Source organism: Canis lupus, chromosome 27 (assembly GCF_048164855.1).
Source record: "Canis lupus baileyi chromosome 27, mCanLup2.hap1, whole genome shotgun sequence".
NCBI lineage: Eukaryota > Metazoa > Chordata > Mammalia > Carnivora > Canidae > Canis > Canis lupus.
Window position 1 is genome coordinate 29,184,137 of NC_132864.1, and position 23,250 is coordinate 29,207,386.

The window sequence follows — 23,250 nt, forward strand, 5'->3', positions numbered from 1 at the left end:
AATCCCAGACAGGACTTGATTGCAGGGCAGAAGGGATCCCAAGCCAGGCTCTGCTTCTCTCAGAGACAAGCAAGTTAAGGCGGCTAGTAGGTGGTGAAAGTAAAAGCGGCCTGAGGCAGGCTGACCTGGGACTTGGCACATGACAGTGGGACCGGGTGATGGTAGGAGTTACTACTATTATTTTGTGATGGACATTTGTTGTTTTTGCCCACCTAGCACCTAGTCTGTCTTCTGGTAACAGAAATGCTGTCTTTTCTTCAGAGAATCACCCTCCTCTGTTTCAATCTATGGAACCTGGAATAGGAATCTGACAGACCTGGCCAACTGGAATCATGGCAATTAGCTCAGGGTAATGCAAACAGGCCTGGACTGCTGCTGGAACTACCAAGGGATTAGGGCACTTGCTGTACAGTAAGGACACAGCCTGGAACCACTGACCCCACATAGGCCATACTCCTGGGAGCCTTCCTAAAGGAGAAGCCGCCTGAGGGAGACAGACACAACTCTGATGTCACCATCTGGGCACCCTCACCTAAGCATGCTTGAAGAGAACACACTCCTGGATCTTATTAGCTACAGGAACCAGTAGGTCTCCTTTGTTGCCGGACCAGTTTACTTTTAAATCAATTCTGATCAACACCAATACTACCATTCATGAGTGCTTATCATGGGCTGGGTGCACGACAAGGACATTACACAAAGCATCCCATTTAACTTACAGAGCAACAGGATGAGGCAGAGCCTTATCACCCTCTTTTTATAAATGAGGACACTAAGGCTCAGAAAGGCAGAGAGTTAGTGTACAGCCACCAAGCCAGGAAGGGGCAGAAGAGGGATTCGGAGTTTGGGGTCTCCTATTCTAAGGCTCATGCTCTGACCCAATAGGTTACACTCCCCAGTTGGGAAACAAATATTTCTGTGCTTACAAACCCATTTTAAAAGCCGTCTTGCATGAGCAGACAGTGCCTGGTTCACAGAAAAGGGAATACAAATGAAAGATGCTCAACTCCACACAACAGAAATGCAAACAAAACCAATCAAGGTACATCTTGTTGTTTATCAGATTGGCAAAAACAGTTTGAGAATATACTACGTTGGCAGGGAGGTAAAGGGAGGGCTATGCTACCTCTGAGACTGGAATGTAAATGAGAACAATTTCCATACCAAAAGAAATATGGAATATTTCCCCACATCTCCAAGCACAGGCCCTTTTACCAGAAAGAATTTACCTAACAGTTTATCCTCCAGCTATACTTACAGATGTGCCCTACATAGGTTATTCATAGCAGTACTGATTAAAAGAGAAGACTGACACCTACATATCCATCAGGGGAGGCTAGTTAAATAAACATGGCACTATGCAGCCATAAAGAGTCCCATAAATTATAATAGCAGAAACTTCAGATATATTTTTAAGAGAAAAGGGCAAAGTGCTGTACAATTTCGTTCTTTTTTTTTTTTTTTTTTTTAAGATTTTATTTATTCATGAGAGACAGAGAAAGAGAGAGCGAGAGAGAGGCAGAGACACAGGCAGAGGGAGAAGCAGGCTCCATGCAGGGAGCCCGACGTGGGACTCGATCCCAGGTCTCTAGGATCAGGCCCTGGACCGAAGGCGGCGCTAAACCACTGAGCCATCTGGACTGCCCAGTAGTGTTTATTTTTAAGTAATCTCTATACCTAACATTGAGCTCAAACTCACAACTATGAGATCAAGAGCTGCATGCTCTACCAACAGAGCCACTTAGGTGCCCCACAGTAGTGTTTAAAAATAAAGGAGAGGTGGGGTGCCTGGGTGGCTCAGTCAGTTGAATGTTCAACTCTTGATCTCAACTCAGGTCTCAATCTTAGGGTCATGAGTTCAAGCCCTGTATTGGACTCCATGTTGTGTGGAAACTAGTAGGTATGTATGTGCGTATGTACGTATGAATTAATGAATAAATGGTAACATATACACAGTGGATCCTTATCTGCAGAGCCCATATTTCAAATTTGCCCATTTCCTAACATGTATTTATAACCCCCAAATCAATGTTTGGGGAGCTTTCATGGTCTTCACAACTAAGTGCAGAGCAGTGAAAAGTTCAAGTCACCTGAGGTACATGCTCCCAGCTGAGGTCAAAGGAGATGACGCTCTGCCTAGTTTCAGCTTATACTATAAACAAGTGTTCTTTTCATAATCTATTTAGGGCTACGTCTTTCAAATTTTGCTTTTTGTTGGTGATTTCATGTTTAAATAGGCCCCCAAGTATAATGTTGAAGTGCTGTCTAGTGTTCTGAAGCATGAAGAAGTTGTGATTTGCCTTACGGAAAAAAATGTGTGTCAGATCAGCTTCGTACAGGCGTGAGTTACAGTGCTGGGAGCTATGAGTTCAATACAAATGAATCAATAATATATATTAAATAAGGTGTCCCATGGGCAGCCCAGGTGGCTCAGTGGTTTAGCACCGCCTTCAGCCCAGGGTGTGATCCTGGAGTCCCGGGATCAAGTCCCGCGTCGGGCTCTCTGCATGGAGCCTGCTTCTCCCTCTGCCAGTATCTCTCTCCCTCTCTCCTCTCTGTGTATTCTCATGAATAAATGAAATCTTAAAAAAAAATAAAAAATAAAAAGAAAGTGTCCCTAAACAGAAACACATAAAAAACAAGATTAAATACTGATTGACAAAAATGTGATCAGAGGCTTATAGGAACAATGGTTTAGTACTTGCTAGTTCAGTATTTGCAGTGACTTTATAAAACTTAAGTATCACAAATAACAAAAACCAACTATATATGTGTTTGTTTACTCGTATGTAGGAGTATGTATTCCTATACTGTCTTTGGAAGTACCTCGAAGAAACCAAGAAATGACACTGATGATCTCCATGATCAGAACTGAGTTGCCAGAAAAGTGGTAGGAAGGAGACTTTTCATCATGCATCCATTCATATTTTTTTTCAATTTTGAACCAAGTCAAAGAATTACCTATCCGAAGATAAATATAAAATTAAACCTCCAAATTTCTACTTGCCGTCAGTGTGCACCATCATAGACTGCGCCCATAGTCCCCCTTAGGTACTGGAGTATGAGAGCAAAAGGGGCCATCCCTGTCAGCCCTACATCACTTATCTGTCCACACCATCAATGCTGTATCATGAAGGGCAGAGCCCCAAGGACTACTGAGGGGAGGATTTCAGAGTGGGATGGACTGCAGTGGTACCAAGCTGCCAGTCATGACCCACATCCCGGCCCAAGTCACCACACCTGATGGCTCACCTGGGTGCTCTCATCATGGAAGCCTTCAAGGAAGCTCTCTAGCAGCTCATCAGCATTGTCAATTCGCTCAGCATACTCGCCTACAATCCAAATCATGGCAGCCCGGGCCTCAGGCTCATCCAGGGAGTCCAGGTTCTCACATAGTGTGGCGATCACACTCTCATACCTAAGAGACAAGCACACAGTGAGCATGTGAGCAATGAAGGAACCCACACAACCCAGAGGAGGCCCAGCAGAGTCCAAGAGAGACAGGAAGCTGCCCCACAAGATCCTGAGAGGGTGGTGAGTAATGGGATTTGAGTTTATCTGCTACATTTTAGTGCTTATTTGGTTTGGGGAGTGGAGGAGGGGCGACTCAGAAGTAAGAAAAAACAATAGGTTTCTTTTGAGAATGCCATTTATGGCAGAGAAGGAAGAGGGGAGAGGCTCCTGTTGCTTCCCCTCCCCTCCATGCCTGTCCCCAGGACAGCCACATCACCCTTACACTAAGAGTGGTGGGCACATACTTGTTGGGATACTTGCGAAAGATGTCCTTGATGACCACAATGGCTTCCTGGACCACATAGTTGACCTTGGTCTGGATGAGATCGAGCAGTGTGCTCACACAACGTTCTGCAGATTGCTGTGGGAAGAGTAATGTGGGCAAGGCCTTTGTACCCACTTCCAACAGAACCTCTGATGACCATGCCTCAGCCAAGGGCTCAGTCACGTCTTGCCCCCTTTCTTGTCACAGTGGGAAAACAAGAGAACACTTTCTCCAGATAACCAGTGGGAGAATGAGTACAAAATGACAACCTGGGGATGGCTGGGACCTAGAGAGTTAGACTAAGAAAGCCAGTAGATCTCCTGAGAGTGGGGAGGGTATTTGAAGTACTTCCAGGCCGAGGCAGTGACTGTGTTCCAGCCTGACACCACCTCACTTCTACTTGTTTCCCAAAACAGGACCCTATGACCAAAAATAGAAAGTCCCTACTTGAAGCCCCTCCAACCCCTTATTCCAATATGTTACACTAATGCCCTTATGGGAGAGATTCTCAGGATGCCATCATTAGCAGCAAGGGGAAAATGCCTCAAGGGGCTGGGGTGACTAGCTGTCCAAGGATCTCCCAGTCCCCAACGAACTAACTTAAAGAGTCAGCTCAGTGGTTAAGGAAGGTCACCATAGGCAGAGAATATAAGGGATGAAATGCCAGGACACAGAGGTCTGGACAGCCCTTGAGAGCCTGGAGAAAACGGCATATGGTTAGTTGAATCATGATTAACGCTAAAATGTTCAGCAGGCAGAGAACCCTGCCCCAAAACTCATAAAGTGAAAGCTAAGTCTACCAGGGGCACCACCAGCTGGGGATGCCTCACCCTCTTAGCTAATGCTGTGGGAGAACCCATGGTTACCGATGTGTTTGTTTCATCTGCAACAACTTGAATGCCTAAAGGTGATCACAGAGAGAGAAGGAGCCCAATCAGATCTGCACAATGGATGCTTTGGGGCCTCCAGTGGTGACCCTCAGGCCTTCCTGGACCATGAGGAGCCGGCAGATTCTTCTAGAATCAGACTAGTTTTTCTGGTTTCAGCTTCCTTTCCTTCCCTCTCCTGCTAAAGGGCAGAGTCCCAGAGTCTCACCTCCACCTTGATGGCACAGCGCCCAATGGCTCGTACAGCCTTCCGTACAAAGTCCACATCCACCTCTGTTGCATACTCTTTCAGCTCTGCCAGGACCTATGGCCCAAAGAGAAAAGATGAAGTTGGGGGTGGGAACTTCCGGGGAACCCACATCCCTGGACAACAGGTATGCAGAGACTGTTAGAAAGATGGCATTCTGCCTCCTGCTCAAGAAGGGCCAAGGGGAAGGAGAGCGCTACCAGATGTCCGAAGAGGAAAGCAGGGAAGAACTAGTTGGCAGGACTGGACAACCCTTGTTTAGGTTGAGCTAGCTAACAGAGCCACCAGACTACCACTTTTCAAAGGATGGATAAGTAATAGTAGGGAGAACAAATGTTTTAATCACAAAAATACCTTTAAGATTTGTTGAGTGCTTGCTTACAGAGCCTTGTTAAGCACTCTTCATGAGATGAACTGTTAATGATGAGCTGTGGTCTCTGGCAGCCCACTCAGAGACCACAGCCTGGTGGTGGTGTTGCTGTCAACATCAAAGTTCATGCCCCTAGCTACAGCCCTCTGCTAACCTGGGCGATGTTGGCCTGGGAGGCCAGACGGATCATGATGTCCAGCTTCTCCAGCTTCACGTAGATGGGGTCATTGTATTTCACAAAGAAGACCTTCATTTCATGCTTCAGGATCTCAGGCCTGGTGGCAAGACAGGATTGCCCAAAGAGTAAAAAGCAAGGCATAAGCCCTGTGAGAAAACCCCTTTCATGTTTACTGGGGTATTTCTGCGGTCTGAGGTAGATCCTAACATCAGTGAAGACAGTCACTGTCACGGCTGCACAGTTCCTGAGTGAGAGTCCAGTGAAGGCCTGCAGAAGGTTCTGATTGGCCACTGTATGTCCAACATTATTCCAGGAAGGGAAGAGGGAATATGAGCAAGAGTTAGTTCGTATTTGAGAGTAGCAGGCAGCAGGTATGGGAATCAGACCTCAGTGCCAATCCCAGCTGGGACCTGAGGCCTCTGCTTCCTCACTCACAAAATCAGAATGACACCGTTAGCACTGCAGGCCTCAGTCTCCAGCCTTAGAAAGGTCTGGCATCAGGGAACTCAGTTTTTGGGAGTGTTCTCACTGTTCCCTAAATGATAAAGGTGGCTAACCATGCCTATAATGTTTGTATAAACAATATGATTTATGCTGAATATCTGCTTTCCTTCTGGGCATTTGAAATTTTGGTAGGTGACCATGTGACCAGCCCCCAATAAAAACCCAGGGTGCTGAGTCTCCAATAAGTTCCCATGAGTCCTTCTAGAGAATCTCTAAACATCAGAGTGGTCCCAGGGACCCCAACAGACACCCACATCACAGAGCTCTTGTGAGAGTTAGACAGGAAGCATTTAGCATGATCAATGCCTACTTCAGAGATGCACTTGCTATGTGTTGCTGCTCCTCCCTCAACTGGTACCACCCACCTCTTTTTTCTTAGATGAGGAAATCTGAAAGGTGGGGGCTTGCACCAGGTGTATCTAGTGCTAATAAGGGTAGAATCAAGAGTCACCATCCTCAGCTCTTATTTCTATGCCCTTTCCAGAACTGAAGAAAGAAGGAAAAAGAATGAGGACAGATGGTGAAGAGGGGAGAAGACACAGCAGAGAGAAAGGAGGGACTCTAGGTAATACTCCGTGCTTCTGTGCAAGCTGCAGAAGCCTTTGTCGTGCCTGGTGGGAGAGACAGGATCCCAAGCTTGGGGTGGGGAGAGGAGGAAGACATGATTTCTGCAATCAGGACTTGGCAAAAGCTGCCTGACCCAATGTGGGGACTAGGCCAGATGGTGCCTGGGCAACCTGGTCAACTTCTTAAGAGATTTGCCATGTTAAATATAGCACAGGGAGCCCTTCACGCTGATCGTGATCTTTAGGTTGCTATATCTTACTAAATCCTACACTGCAACTACGAATGAATCCCTAGTCTCTTAGCTCTGTTTAGGCACTCAAAATGCTTTCCCAAATTTACCTCTCAATCTTCACAACTGCCATAATTCTACTGATATCTCTGGACCGTCAAGAGTGTTCTAAGAAGGGCAGCCTGGGTGGCTCAGTGGTTTAGTGCTGCCTTCAGCCCAGGGTGTGACCCTGGAGACCCGGGATCGAGTCCCAGTCAGGCTCCCTGCGAGGAGCCTACTTCTCCCTCTGCTTGTGTCTCTGCCTCTCTTTCTCTCTGTGTCTCTCATGAATAAATAAATAAAATCTTAAAAAAAAAAAAAGTGTTCTAAGAACCAGAATGATGCTACAAGGACAGGGAGATATGCTGTCTTCCAAGAAAGAATGTCTACAAGAAACCCTTGTTTTCACATAGCCCTGTTTCCAGCAAGGGGACTACTGTAAAACATGGATGCTCACGAGTTAGTAACTGAGCGAGCCATTTGACCAAAAAGGCTGGGAGGATAACTCCAGAGACAAGCCCTACTGTTTTCTGGATTGTTCCAGAGAACCCCTCCTATTCTGGGCCCCTCGGACACTGCTAATTATTTTTAAGCTCTACCCATCCTAGGTATCAGGCACCTTCTCTTTGAGGCAGTGGCTTACAGTTGTGGTCATTCCCATGGGGCCAACAGAAATGAGCTTCTTTTTTAAAGTAGGCTCCACATCCAATATGGAGCCCAACATGGGGCTTGAACTCATGACCCTGAGATCAAGGCCTGAGCTGAGATCAAGAGTGCCTGATGCTTAACTGACTAAGCCACCCAAGCGTCGCCAGATATGGGCATCTGAGTGATTCTCATATACCCCACCTCAGGCCCTAGGCTGATGCAAAGTCCATAGTACCTTGCCACTTTGGAGTCCTCCAACCTCAGAGAATTTGACTAATGCTATAGACTCTATCCCCAGGAAAAATACAGACAGAATCTTATATCTTGTTTCAGGAGGGTTCTGTGAATTATGGAGCCATCCATTTTTTGTGGTTAAAAAGCACCATGCTGGTCTATACTTGACCTGCTACCTGATTAGGTTAAGCCAGGGTTTCTCACTCTCAGCACTACTGACATTTTGGGCTGGCCAGTTCTCTGGGGGAGGGGAGGCTGTCCTGTGTACTGTAGAGTGTTGAGCAGCATCCTTGGCCTCTACCCACTAGGTGCCAGTAAAGTCCCCTGAAGTCTGACAACCAAAAATGTCTCCAGACATTTCCAAATGTCCCGTGGAGGACAAAGCTGTCTATGGCTAAGGCTCCTGGATTAAGCTTTTGAGATTTCCTACAGAGCTATAGGTCAGTTTCCCTTTAGGGTCCTGTTCCCAGGAAGAAATATCCCTCCCCTCTACCCCCAATCCCAGGTACACACTGCACATATGCAGTAGTCTGGGTACCTTTTCTGTACGATGAGGTTGATGTTGCGCAGGGCCACATACTGCAGCTCAGGCTCAGCTGACAGTAGCGTGACCAGGGGTGGGGCCAGCTTCTTGAGCAGTGTGCCATAGTAGTCCAGATCCTTGGACAACATTTCCATGAACTTCATCAGCACCTTCACAGCAGACAACACCACAGCAGAGTTGGCGTGGGACAGTCTGGGGGTGACCCGCTCACAGATGCTGGGGTCCGTTCCAAGGGGGGTAAACAGGAGAGACAGACAAGGGAAATACCCTGTTTTTAGTTATTAAGAGAACATGTTTTCCGTAGGAGGATCTAGATCTTGTTTCTGGTGCTCACTAACTGACCCCAACAGGTTAAAACCACTGAGTTTGTTTCCTCATCTAGAAAATGGAGATGATGGTACCATCTTCCCAGGGATGCTGAAGGCTTCCATGAAACAACGCACATAAAGCCCTATGCAGGGATCCCTGGGTGGCGCAGCGGTTTGGCGCCTGCCTTTGGCCCAGGGCGCGATCCTGGGGACCCGGGATCGAGTCCCACATCGGGCTCCCGGTGCATGGAGCCTGCTTCTCCCTCTGCCTGTGTCTCTGCCTCTCTCTCTCTAACTATCATAAATAAATAAAAATTAAAAAAAAATTAAAAAAAAAAAGCCCTATGCATAGTAGTTAATAAACACTGGGTGTCAAATCCTTCCCTTCTCCCACTGCAAAAAAAGGGTTCGTTCAAAACGGGCAAGATATCATGTTGGTTATGACCAAACATCAGGGTAGACCCAGCTGGGTGAACTGTAGGATTTCTTCCACCTTCTGAGCCAGTGTTTCCTTACCTGTAAAATGTGGACAAAGATGGGGCACCTTTCACAGAGATGCTTTAAGGAGCATCTAATGCATAGGAAGCACTCGGCAGAGCCCCAGCCACCCAGAAAGAATCCAACGAATGGTGACTCTGGTGCTATCTACCTCCTTTACTCAGCCCAAGGTGATCAGGGTCTCTGTCAACAATCAGATCAGGCGCTGGCCTTGGTTCTGGCTGTTTCATGCTGAGTAGGGAGCTGACTGCCTGGCTCTGGCCTCCCTTGAGACGTGCCTGAGGATAGTCTGTGGGGCAAGGACCTGGCAAAGGGCCCAGCAGAGGTCTGAGGCCCAGTTCACGGCTGAAGCCCCGCCAAGGACCAGGTCACTGGGCTGGCAAGCAAGGGGAAACCTGCTCACCTCTGGGCCTCCCGGTCATCCTTAGGCGTATAGTTGGCCAGGCAGTCCAGGATGAAGATCTGGCCCCACTCGGTGCACTCGTTCAGGGCTGTCAGCAGCTTATTAATGGACTGCGGGTTCAGGTCAAGCAGGTTGCTGCTGGGATGAGACTCAGCAATCTCTGAGAGGGCAGCCACTGCGTTTGCCACCACCTGGTTGAGAGGGTAGGAGGGGCAGAGGCTGGGGGTGCTGCTTGGGCCAAGCCACATTGGAGCTAATCATGCTCGCTGGTGAGGGCCTGAATACCCTGAAAGGAACAGGACCTGATGGGCAGGGTTTGCAGCATGGTGACCCACTCTGAGCACTCACCCTACTGACTCCCCTGTAAACCAGAACAAATGTTAAGTGCCCTCACCAATGAAAAAAAAGAAAGAAAACAAACAAAAGAAAGATCCAGCTCTAAATGCCTGGCAGCAGAAAACATTCCTAGCTATCTAGCATGCAGCCCCTGCCTACCAGCTACAACAGCTCACTTCAGGGGATGTCAAGTGTGCTTCTTGGAGTTAGAAGATTCCTCTAGAACCCCTCAGAGCTACTGGTAACAGATGGGGGGCAAGAATCCAAAGGGGTTGCCAGGTGAAGCACTGGGCTCTCAACCCATTTCTACCAGAGCAGTTGTTTTTATGTGTATTCTGCAGGGTTTTCAACTTTTCCCTGTAACAAACAGTGTTCCAATGGCCAATGCTGTACTGGCCTTTCAGTGCCCTTATGTGACCAGTGTTTCCATAGGACAGAGTGGGATGGCTAGGCTGAGGAGCTTGTGTATTTCACTCCAAACAGGGTCTGCTGAACTGTCCTCCAAACTGGAAGGAGAGGAGCTCCCCTCCCAGCCACATCCTGGTGCACTCTCCTCCAGGCTATGCTACTTCAAGGGTGACCCTCTGCAACGCTGTAACCCAAAGACGTGCGGAAAGAGAACCTCACATTCAGAGCTCACTGATATCTTGGTGAGTAGACAGTGACAATGACAGTGGCTGTTAGGGTAAGGAGTACACTAGTCTTGGTTGCACCACTGTGTGCCAGGCCATGCTAGGTACATTACCTTCAAAGCTTAAGCCTCACAACACTCCTGCCAGCCATGGAGAATTAGATCCATCTTACTGATGAAGAAAAGGTGGTTCTGGAAGGCTGGGCAGTCTGCCCAAGGTCACACAGCTCATGTTAAAGAAGGGGCAGAGAAGGGAATACAGGTCTAGCTCCCTCCAAAGACGGTGCCTGAACCACTGCAGGCATGAGAACAATTAGCCTACCCAGCAAGACTCTGACTTCCAAGAACTGGGGAGTGTTTGGTAGAGGGTGGAGCCAAGATGTTCCCAAGCAGCCCAGGAGGTAGTGAAGTGGCACGGTGAGTGGCAATGGCTTACCATGGGGTTAGAGTCAGAGATTAGGTCTTTAAGGGTGTCCAGGAAGCCCTGGTCCTCTACCAGCTGGGCGTTGATGTCATGGAGCTTGGCTACACAGACAGCTGCTGTTTTGCGCACGTATGGGTCCTCATCCTTCAGGCACTTCCGGAGTGGCTCACACAGGTACTCTGTGATCTTGTCAACGCGGATGCAGCCCATGGTCCGCACAGCCAGGGCCCGGATCAGGGGATTGGGATCCTCACAGTCCTGAGGGGAACCAGTCATTGGCCGGCAGCAGAGGCAAGCTCAGCAACATCAGATACTGCTATGGGATCTCCCACTAACTGTGGCCATCAGTGCCAAAAGTCAGTGTCATGTATGGGCATCAAGCATTTGCCACATATTATGCTTGGGCTTTGTGCATTGTTGACTCTGATGCTCACAGCAGACATATAATACTGTTCCCATTTGACAGATGAAGCAGCTGAGCCTCCCAGGAAGACTGGGAGCTCATCCAGTCACAGAGCAGAGCCATGATTCAAACCTATATCCATCAGGTACCATAACCCAAAGAACCCATCATGTGTCCGTATCTGAGCACTGACAGGGTAAGGGGAGCTAGGAAGGCTCTAAAGGTAGACAGAACTGACACTTCGGGGATGCCTGGGTGACTCAGTGGTTGAGTGTCTGCCTTTGGCTCAGGGCATGATCCTGGGGTCCCAGGATCGAGGCCCCACATCGGGCTTCCTACAGGGAACCTGCTTCTCACTCTGCCTCTGTCTCTCATGAATAAATAAATAAAATCTTAAAAACAAAAACAAAAACAAAAAAACCCCTGGCACTTCAAGTCCCCATTTGCTTTTTTTTTTTTTTTTTTTTTTTTTTATTCAGAGAGAGAGAGAGGCAGAGACACAGGCAGAGGGAGAAGCAGGCTCCATGCAGGGAGCCCGTCATGGGACTCGATCCTGGGTCTCTGGGATCACACCTCCGGCTGCAGGCGGCACTAAACCACTGCACCACTGAGGCTGCCCCCCCCCCCGCCGCGTGCCCCCCCCACCCGTTTGCTCCTTAATCTAAGTGGAAAACACAGAAAGGGGCAAAGTCTAAAAGGGGAACACAGGAGCTCTGAGATGCTGAATTCTGCCCTGGCAACGGATGTAGGGCATTGGTGCACCCCAGGGGGATATGAGGATCAATAAAGGCCTTAGGCTACCTCACACAGAATGAGTTAACAGGGTCTATAGTAACTGATTTTTCTGAGAGTGGGAGCCCTCTGCTGGAGGACTAAGTGGCCCTCAGGCTGGGAGTCAGAGGGACTAGAAAGGAGCCTGAGTGTTTTTACTCAGGGCCATAGTGTCCCACCCCAAGAGATGGAGGGAAGAGGGAGCAGTGAACACCCATGCCTTTCCTCCCACCAAGCTATTTACCTTCACAAAGGTGTTGACAGCCATGATGGCCATGTCCGGCTGACTCTTGGCGTAGTTCATCAAATACAAGTACACCAGCTTCTTCAGCTCCAGGTTGTCTGTCTGCATACAGTTCACCACGTCAGGAAAGAGGGCACTGAAAAGTCAAAATGGCATGAGCGTAGTTAAGGCTGGAGAAAGAAGAAGGTTTTTCAGAGAGCTAATGGGGGGTCTGGGAGGTGGGGTGGGGGCGCAGAGATAGTGGATGGGAGAGAAAGAAAAAGATAACAGGACTTCCTAGTAAAAGGGAGGACATCAGCTATGCTCTGTTAACCATGAACACTTATTGGTAGCAATGGAATCGAAAAGGTGATTTGAAAAGCAAAGTCCTCTGTTCTTTTCACAGGATTCATTCATATACAAGCTCTACAGCCTATCAGACCTGGCTCAAAACCAGCTCTGTCTCCTTCATCCCCCCACAAGTTTGTTCACCTCCAGGGAAGGTGTAAAAAAACCCCATTACACAGGGCCCTGTAATATTTAAAGAGGGCACCATACTCCAGATATCTGGTCTTTGACATCCGAGAGGTGCTAAATAGATGAAAACAATTGTTTTCTTTCCCTGAAACTTAATGCGGCCCCCTTATATTGGGCTGCTGGTTCCAGATGGTTGTAGGGAAGTGGGAATAGGCATGTTCCTTTCACCAGAAGGGCCAGCTCAGATGCCCACTAAAAACTAGCTCAGCATGTATGGAGCATTTGCTCTATGCCGGGCTTTGTATGTGTGATCTCATTTAACAACCCCAAGAAGCCAGTGTGTTATCTTCATTTTACAGAAGACAATATTGCGGCTCATAAATGTCAAATAACCTGCCTGAGGAGCCAGCTCTGGTTCTAAAGCCCATGCCCAGGACTGCTGTTATTCTGGGTGGAACCCCTCCCAACACGGTACCCCAGAGTCCCAAACCCCCTGAGATGTGAAATATGCTTAGAGGTCAATTTCCTTCCTCTCTCTGGCATCATTACCTCCCCTCTCAAGGCTTGTGACTTAATGGTCGAGGACACAGTAACAGAGACTTAAGAGGTCAAAGTGAGCTCCCTGGACTCCCTTAGAAGGGAACCCAGTTGATAATGCTGACCTTGATGCATCACCTTGGAAGATGAAGAACCAAGAAGAAAGAGGAAGGTGAAGAGGAGAAACAGCTGATGGGCCTGTCACATCAGCACAACAAGTTCGCTTGAGACAGAAGAACAAAGGTGCTTCCTCTGTGAGGAGGTGACAGCAATGTTCTAGTTGAAGGAGAATGGCTTTGTCCTGGAAGGATGTGACTTGGAAGGAGGCCTAATTTTCCAGCAGACGCCTGATCCTTTTGCCACTCTGTCTACAGCAGGTCTCTCTGCAGAACTGTTTCTACTGTGGTGCTGTTAGGAGGTCCCTTGCTGAGGTGGCAATAGGATAAGGCAATCCACAGAGAAGTCTGGAGAAGTGTGATCCTGATGTGGGATCCAGATGAGGAGCTGCTCCACATCAGTGCCCAGGCCTATGAGTCAGGAACTGGGCACCATGAGGGCATAGAGGAGAGGGTATGGGTGGAAATGCCCTGGATTTCGATTTCAGAAGAGCTGGGCCTGAGTCCTAGTTCTATTAACCACGTGACTGCTGGGCAGCCACTAGACCCTTTCTTTACCTGGTTTCCTTGGCAGTAAACACATCATTACCTGCAATATAGGAATTGTAAAGAACTGCTAGAGAACCTATCTGAAAGTTTTCTGCTTACTCTCAAATACTGTGCAACTCTTAAGTTGTTGCAAAATCCAATCCTCCTCCTTGGGGACTGTATGACATGGTGGGCAGGTAAACACAAGTACACATAATAAAAGGACAGTCAAGAATTAGTGCCAGGTGATAGGAACACAGAACAAATGCTGCACACTCAGGGGGGTGGGCTGGGGTGACAAGTGAAGGCAACAGAGACACCGTGAATGGGGTTTAAGAGATGGGAAAACATGCTGGTAAATGTAAAAGGGGAAAGGGACATTCTACACAGGGCAAAAGTGTGAGCAAAGGTGAGGCAGCATTCTACATATGATTTGCTCTGGCAATCAGATGCAAAGCAGAGGCTGCAAACTAGTGATAAATTCGATAAATTCCATCTGCAGGTGTGTGTTACTGTTACTACAGTATTTGTTTAATATCATCTTGGAAACCTAAAATAAAGAGATTTAAAATGAAAAATCCTGATTTCTTATTTTTTAAAAAAAAAACCAGACCTGCCCAGACTGGGTTCATTCTCCCCAGCTGGCAGCAATCCTTTGGAATCTCTGACAGGGTTCTGCTACATCCACTTCATTTGCTTGTTACCTTTTTGACCTTGCCCACTTCACTTACTCTCCTGCCACTTCACCCCAGCAGCATGTGAGCATAGGACCCCTCTGTAAACAAAACCTTCTGTTTGGAAAGGTGGTTCATGAAGGGAGCTATAACAAGGGGAGACACAGGTACCTAGAGATAATGTCAATGAGAGATCTGAACTAGACCCAAGCTTTGGAGCCCCGCTCCTGCTGCCACCCGGCCTACGCCTGCACACCTGACATCTTTGCCCACGGTCATTGACGCAATCACTTTCTTTACCGCCTCCTTCTTCTTCTCCTTCTTGTCACTGTTGAGCTCTGCCTTCAGCTCGAAGATCTCCCCTAAAAAAGGAGGCAGGTATGAGTGATCCACCCCCACCCTACCAGGGGGTCATTCTCAATCCCCAAATTCCAAAGGATGGGAGGGCAGAGGCAGGTAAGACATTCTGTGCTACCAGCTGAGGGCAGCTTTAGGTCCTTGGCCTTCATGACAGAGGCAGTAGAGAGGGACAATTCTGAGGAGAGGAATCATCAAGAGGGAAGCCTGGAGGATATGCTAGACTGAACAGAGAGAACTGTGGAAGCTACAAAGGTTTAGAGGGAGGCAAAAAGTGTGAGGATAGGTCGTGGTCAGCCACAGTTAAAAATATTCAGAGGAAAGCAAAATTCTCAGCTACCACGCTCACCCAAAGTCCTCAAGGCAGTGTGTGATGGAATCTGGGGACTGAAGATTTGAAGGGAGAGGATAGGATTTGCTCGATTCCCACACTTGGCTTTTCCTGTTTTCCTAGAACCTCCAGTTAAAAACAGTGCACTCAGGGTTTCACTTCCTAAGCCACAAGTGGTTGCTCAGCTCTGAAAATGGGAATTCACTTGCTCCATAAGAGCTTGAGCACATAATAAGCTATTCTTAAGAACTCAATCTGGAAAAAAAAAACAAATGAGGAAATAGGATTGTTCAGGGCCCAGATAACCTCAATGACAGGTTATAAGGGCAGACTTTGGAATTAGACAGGCCTCCTGCCCTCAAAACAGCAGCCGCCAGGATTTCCTGAACCTTTTTCTAAGGCAGGTGCCATACTTTTCTCCATTTCTTACTTCATCCTCATGACAACTCTGCATCATACCTCCACCCCCGTTTTACAGATGAGCAAATGGAGGTTGTGACTTGCCCAAGAACACACCACCAGTAGCAGGTAGGGCCAACATTCAAAACTGGGTCTTGCAACTCCAAAGCCCATATGCTCAGGCCAACTAAGGATATCACTTTGCTTCTCTGAGTCAGTTTCCTTTGCCTGTACTCGTTCTACTTTGACTGGAGCAGTGAATTCTCTCATTTAACACTCAGATATAAAATACTCATCTCAGTGGCTGGCACTCAGTGGCCTGCATTAAAGGTGACTACTATTGTTATTAATTTGCCATGTGACCCTTGACTTGGATTCCTTTTTTGTGGGAGAGCCCTGGGCTCCCTCTCAAGTTACTGAGGGTCAGAATAAAGCAGACTGTCACGTGGGGGGAAGTGCCGAAGAAGTTCTAGATGGATATACAGTGAGAAAAAGAAAACTTGCAGGTTTTTATCATGATTGAACAATGTGGTGCTCAGGGAAAGAACTTGAGATGACAGACAGCAAACAAAGTTAATTAAGAACAATCACAAAGCATGGCCCAGGGCAGGGCCTCACTGAGGATATTGCTCAACAGAGCCAGTAGGAATCTGCAGACCTTGCAGTTCAGACTCGACTTCCTTAGGACAAAAGGAACACATGCCCTTCCCCTCCAAGAGACTGAGGGGACCATATCTCCCTGCTGCAGGATCCAACAGACCATGATGACTTTGATCCTCCTCCGTCATGTTGCAGGACCACCCGGGCTTTGCTCAAAGTGCTCGGTCAGATTCAATACAACTGGCCATCAACTAATGGATCTAGGCCTGAGTCACTTCAATTCTAAGAAGGCTGATGAGGTAAACTTGGGATCTGCCTGTTTCCAAAACATCTCTTTCCTCTAATGGGCCCGAAATCCAATTAGCCACCAAACCTACCTCCTCAATCATATACAAGGCATCGGATTCTCTCTACCCACAATGCTGCACCCTACCCCACCCCCTGGGCTCAGGTACAATCATCTCTCATGGAAGCTGTGGTACTGTTCCCCTTGCCTCTCCCTAATATCATCCCCTTCACTTCTTTATTAGAAGCTGCCTTGGACCTTCTGTTGCTTAAAACTATAACTGATGTCTGACTTGGACCTAGGCATCCCTTTATGGACATTCCTCTCAAAGGAAAACCAGCAAAAACTCAACCACTGACACCCTAATACACTCAGCACTATGTTCACCCCCTCTAGCCCTGCACATCTCTCCAACTCTCCTTTCATCCCACTTCAGTAACTTGTGCCCAGGTGCTTTCTTTTCCCCGAAGGTACCCTGGGGAAAGCAAGTGCTCTGCTCTGCTCCTCTCCCCTCCCCCTTACCTAGTTAGCTCCACCCAAGGTCCACACAGCTCCCTGCACTTCCCCTTAGCACAGACCTACCACCTTTAGCGTGATTACTATTTAATAGTCTGTCTTCTCTGCTTAACTGCAAGTAAAGCCAGGTCAGAGACTCCAATCTGACTCCATGGCACATGGAGGGGGCTCAGTAAAAACTGGCTAGACCAATGAAGAAGTGCTCCATAAGGGGCAGACTACAGGTCCTGGCTCAGCTGCATCAACAACAAGACTCTTTTCATCTGGTCAGCAGGTGTGTGTCAATCATGCTGGAAACAAGGAAGGAGGAAGGAAGGGTCAGTCCGAAAGATGCTTACAGGGTTAAAGCACATTCGTCAGCCACTATAACCATCTGTTTTCCAGAGAGCAGAAACAACCACAATACCCTACAACATAAGACCAGCTTAGCAAATTTCAGTGCAGCAACTCAGCAGACTAACATTGAGTAGTTAGAACTGTGGGGAAATGTTTAAGATAATGTCAGATGAAAAACAGGATATAAATTCTGACTTCAACCACGTAAAACATGTGCCCATGGAAAAAGACCAGACACACACACACACATATCACTGTGAGGTTACTGATAGGATTGTGCTTTCCTTCCTCCAGGAAAAAAAAAAAAACATCATATTTAATAACATTAGGCCATTCAGAACAAAAGAGGGTGTCCCCCGCCCCCCCTCCAGAGAGAGTGCTCTTCCCTTCCTGAGTTCTAAAGGAAGTGGTCAATTTCTTACACTATCAACACTCCAATGTTCTGAATCCACAAGGTTAAAGATGCTCTGGGTAATTCCTGCCACTCGCTTCCAGGCCTCCACCCCTGCCCCAAAGCCCACCCTGGCAGAGAAGGCAGAAGGGTAGAGCAGGGAAAGAGTAGGAAAAGACCCCACAATGAAATAAACAGTACCTTTCTTGGTCGTGGTGAAATATTTTGAGTCAGTCATTTTGGTCCCTTATCTGTGGCCAGACTCTGCAAGACAGAAGAGAGGGGTGACTTTCTGTTGTGTCCACTCCATTTTCAATTAGAGCACAGGAGGAAGAAAGGATGCAGCACACACGTGGTATGGGAAGATAGCTTCTTATCTCTCCAAGGGGCAAATGAGCTGTTAGATAATGGCTGATCAGATTTTGGAAGGTAATTCTGAGGGATCTACCACATTTTTGAGTGTGCATATCCTTTTACCCAGCAATTCTACTTCTAGGACACTCACCCACAGAAATACCTGCACAGATGTAAGGGTTTTACCACAGCTCTGTCTGTAACAATACATCATTGGAAATAACTGAAATAGCCATCAACGAGGGAATGGCTAAATACTCTGAAGAGTCCACAGATGAAAAAGCACTTAGTCACAGCCACCCCTTTGTGGTCTCACTCTACCCAGCACTGTTCTAAGTGCTTTGGGCATGTTAACCCATTAAAGCTTCATCACAGCTTCATGGAGGTGCCATCATTACCCCATATAATCAAATGAGCTTGGAAAATGCCAAATTTGAAAAGCTACAGAGGTTTCTTCTCTCTCCAACTTTTCTGAACTTCTCTAACAGTGATATGTGCTATTTATCTCTAGAGAGAGCTAGAATCTATCTATATACTGTAGATTCTAGAGCATTCCCCAAATTTAACTGGCAAGTTTCCTCAAAGCATCTCTCAGGACACCTCCCAGGGCAAAAGTCGCAGTGTGAAGTGCTGTTCTAAGGCAATAGAACAAAGTACCAAGGCTCCCTTGTTCATTCAACACTTACTGCATATCTACTATGTACCTTCAATGGTTCCCCTTGATCAACAGATGAAAGATTAAAGAAGCTACACAGTGGCCAAGTACCCTGGATACATGGCAGAGCCTTCTGGGGTTGTTCTAACATTTAAGAAGTTATCATTTACTGAGTCCCTATTACAACCAAGGGTTTTACACACATTATCTCATTTAGTTCTACCAATAAGATACCTGGCTTTAACCCTACGTTACAGCTGAGTAAACTGAGGCTCACGGTTAAGTAACTTGCCCAAAGTCACACGGCTTGTAAATGGTTAGACTGGGAGACCATCTTAAGGACTGCCTGAGCTCAGCAGCTGTATTCTATCAATGACAGAATTCTGCTTCTCCCATCCAAAAGGGAGGATGGAGCCCTGACAGTTGCTAAGGACTCAGTCCAAAAACCAGAAGACTTTCAATTACAACTATCCAGTCCTACTTACACGGTAAGTGTACAGAATGTTTAAGATAATGTCTTAAACATGAAATCCAATCAGTCAGTACAGAAAACCACACAATCAAAAAAACAGACATCTGAATGGAAAAAACAACTCACTTTTCACTTTGTCCCTTCTGTTGCCTCCATGGGAGAGACTGAAACATAGAACCCATCAAGGGCACTTGTGACCAGCACTAGGTTTTACATAAGTAATGATCATTAGATTCTACTCCTGAAACCAATATTACACTGTATGTTAACTAACTAGAATTTAAATAAAAACCTTAAACTAGGGATCCCTGGGTGGCGCAGCGGTTTGGCGCCTGCCTTTGGCCCAGGGCACGATCCTGGAGACCCAGGATCGAGTCCCACATTGGGCTCCCAGTGCATGGAGCCTGCTTCTCCCTCTGCCTATGTCTCTGCCTCTGTGTGTGTGTGTGTGTGATTATCATAAATAAATAAAAAATTTTTTAAAAACCCTGAAACTAATTAATTAACTAAAAAAACAGAGCCTATTAACACCTTCTTTCAATGTATTACTATGTGGGAGCAAGATGGAGATTACTGGTGGGATGGATGTAGGGAGGTCAAGAATCATTTCAAAAGTCTCTGGAAACAGGGATCCCTGGGTGGCGCAGCGGTTTGGTGCCTGCCTTTGGCCCAGGGCGCGATCCTGGAGACCCGGGATCGGATCCCACGTCAGGCTCCCGGTGCATGGAGCCTGCTTCTCCCCCTGCCTGTGTCTCTGCCTCTCTCCTCTCTCTCCTCTCTCTCTCTCATAAATAAATAAAAGTTTAAAAAAAAAAAAAGTCTCTGGAAATAAAGCTGACATAGCTACTCTCCAACCCAACTGAATTCTCCAGACTAAGCTGGTATTCATGGCAGGATGGCAATGAGGCTGCTCCCCAACTGAGGCACCCAATAGATTTGGTCTCGGTAAGCAATGGGGAACAAGTATGTGCTATCTTGGGGCTGCCTTAAATCCTCTGTGGATCCCATTAAAATAAAGGAATAAAGGCTTCACTGACAAAATAGTACAAAGGAAAAAACACAATTCTACCTTTCTTTTGCTTTGCAAGGTTGAAAAGGGATGATGGCACTTTTCTGTAGGAAGTGCAGGAAAGAGCAGAAGGGACTGCTGTGTCTGATAATGACAGACCCACAGTGGGGACTCTAACTTGCAGATCCTGGCAGCAGGAGTCAGGGCTGTGGACAGATCCACAAACAGAGGAGCCACATCAGCCTGGTCCATGGCTCTGTCCATCTCCCCCTTCATAACCGGCCCAGGGTTCTGCATATGGTCAGTGTTGAGTTGGTAGTTGTTAAAAGAAATGAAAAGGGGCCAATGAACATCCTGGGGAGCCTTGGCTTGCTCTTTTGACAAATCTATTATGTAACTATTTAGCATTTGTTTCCTAAAGGAGTTTACTTACAGTGAAAACAATTTTCTTTTGAGCATAAATAAAGCCATTTTCTCAGAGAAATCTCACCAATTTAGAGGTTCTTTATGGAGTGCTGAGAATGAGCAGGTAAACAAGAGAACAGGATGTCTACCACACAACAAAGGGCTGTGTGAGTTCAAAAGTCACAGGTGTGAGCACAACCGACAGAAGTATCCAAAATAGAAGTACCTCATTTCTCAAAGTTAGGTTTAGTCTAAGAAGAGGGATTGATGAAAGCAAAGGGGCTAAAAATTAAAGAAAAGAATCACAATAACATATAAACCCCTCCACTGTTAAATCTAGAAGGAAACCGAAGTGAACAAAAAGCAAAAACTACCTTAGATGTCTAACTTCATCACTGTCCCGAAATTCTTCCTTTTCCAGTAGAGGAGGCTGTTGGAGGCTTTCCCCTTATCTGTAGGCACAACACAATATCTGGGGGCCCTAAGTTCTGAGAACACAACTTCCTGGGGAAGATTTGTGTTGTATGCAACTGCCCAGGTGGAGGAGAGATTGGGAAGCTTCTTTTGGGGAGGGGGGGTTAAAAAAAGCAACAGAGTCACTAGGTCAGCTAATTTAGACCACCACCACAGGTGCTGATACCCCAATAGCATTAAGCTTTGATGACACGCTTCCTTTTACAGGTGCTAAGTAACTACTCACAACTTAAAATGTTATCCAGGGATCCCTGGGTGGCGCAGTGGTTTAGCGCCTGCCTTTGGCCCAGGGCGCGATCCTAGAGATCTGGAATCGAATCCCATGTCGGGCTCCCGGTGCATGGAGCCTGCTTCTCCCTCTGCCTCTCTCTCTCTCTTTCTCTGTGTGACTATCATAAATAAATAAAAATTAAAAAAAATAAAATAAAATGTTATCCAGTGTGAGTGCTGGCTCCTTTTCTCTGCAGTATCTATTTCGCATATCCCTCTGCAAAGGGCCCAATGGGACTGATGATGCAGAAATCGTATCTCTCTGAAGTTGTTTTCACATAAAGGAAATTAAAGTGAAAGAGGAAGGGAAAGTAGAGAGAAGTGAAAATGTTTCTGCAAAGCCACCCAGAGCACAGATTTTAAAAACCTCATTTCACTGTGGAAGATCAATTGCACCTTGTTGATCTGCTAAGGGTGGCTATCTCCTGTGTCCTTCCTCTGCAGTTACCTCTTAGATGTTAGTGCAAGAGATTTTTCATTCTCTCTGCAGGAATGGAAAAAACCCTACAGTTCAGTTTAAAGGATCAGACTTGTGGATGTCACAGGAAAGACGGATTTCCCTGGTATTGCTCACCTACTGCCATATACTGCATGCCTACTAATGGAGGCCCCAGGGGCTAAGACTTTGTTTGATGGATCTGATTGTATACATGAGCCACAACTAAAAGCAAGCAGCCAATTCAGGCAAGAAAAAGCTTACAATTCCGTCTTTGGAAGTGACAGGACACTCTTTAAAAAACAGTAATTGAGCAGCCGCCTGCAGCCCAGGGCATGATCCTGGAGCCTGGGGATCAAGTCCCAAGTCGGGCTCCCTGCATGGAGCCTGCTTTCCCTCTGCCTATCTCTCTGCCTCTTTCTCTCTCTCTCTGTTTCTCATGAATAAATAAATAAAATCTTAAAACAAAACAATTGGGGGAATTTTTGGTTTGGAAAAATTGCTATGGCCAGTGTGATGAGTCACACTGCATTTACAGGCTAAGGGAGGGGAGGGAAAGTCAAAATTAAAGAGGGGCACACCTGGAAGGACTGGTTTTGTCTGTGAGGAACCATGGATGCTGTCCTTACCTTAAATCTACCTTCCCACTTTGATCCTATAACACCAGAACCAGTCCCTGTTCATCTTACTTAAAAAAAAAAAAAAAAAAAAAAAAAAAAATCCTCTTGACGCTCGCTCCTATTTTCCCTTACCTCTAGGCTTAAAACAAAGAAATTGAGTAACAGCTGGCCCGTTGAATGCGTGCGGGACAGGTGGCTTCTTCCGGCTGGCCACAGGTTAGCTGCGTACGTTGAAGGACACAACCAGTGGAATTGCTACCTTTTGCAAGACTGAAATCACGGCAGGTCCAGAAACTGATGCCTAGTTCCATTTCACTGGCATCAAAAAATATTTCAACTCTTATACTCTCAAGGTAGAATGAATTGTGTTTTGGCCACATAGAGAGGCATTGCTTTGAGCATTTTATACTTCAAATTAAGGTCTAAAAAAACACCAGCTGTGAAAGCAATATAAATGGACTTTAACTTGGACCTCATCTGTTAACTTCCCATGCTTGGAGAAGCTAATGTCAACTTACCATGTGATACTCAATTTGTACAATAAATTATGAACCTGGGGGAAAAAATTGAGTAACAAAGCCTGAAATAGAGTAGTTTTATGTTTTCTAGAACTATAAAGAAGTCCTTGGTGAGAATCACTGACACACTGGTTAGGACAAAGATGTATTGTAATCTAAGAGTGGAACTGAGGACCTAGAGAGAAAATGGAAGGGGGAAAAATCATAAAAATATTCCCAGCTAAAGACTTTGAATTTTAGCCACTGGATTTTTAGGTTTAAGGAAAA

General features: G+C 46.7%; 1 protein-coding gene across 5 annotated transcripts in view; it reads right to left on the reverse strand.

The window, feature by feature from the left end:
* Positions 1-23,250, reverse strand: part of AP1B1 (adaptor related protein complex 1 subunit beta 1) — an 82,876-nt gene that overhangs the window by 18,544 nt on the left and 41,082 nt on the right. For 3 of the 5 annotated variants that reach the window (XM_072803146.1, XM_072803148.1, XM_072803145.1), the window contains exons 2-11: positions 17,972-18,034; positions 14,811-14,916; positions 12,244-12,379; positions 10,838-11,083; positions 9,435-9,625; positions 8,220-8,441; positions 5,437-5,557; positions 4,874-4,969; positions 3,759-3,874; positions 3,253-3,418 (exon numbers count right to left, since the gene is read on the reverse strand). In XM_072803146.1, the coding sequence (XP_072659247.1) occupies positions 3,253-3,418; positions 3,759-3,874; positions 4,874-4,969; positions 5,437-5,557; positions 8,220-8,441; positions 9,435-9,625; positions 10,838-11,083; positions 12,244-12,379; positions 14,811-14,916; positions 17,972-18,008 (1,437 nt within the window). In that variant the 5' untranslated portion in view covers positions 18,009-18,034. The remainder of the gene's footprint in view (positions 1-3,252; positions 3,419-3,758; positions 3,875-4,873; positions 4,970-5,436; positions 5,558-8,219; positions 8,442-9,434; positions 9,626-10,837; positions 11,084-12,243; positions 12,380-14,810; positions 14,917-17,971; positions 18,035-23,250) is intronic. The other 2 variants (XM_072803150.1, XM_072803149.1) reach the window with 1 other exon arrangement.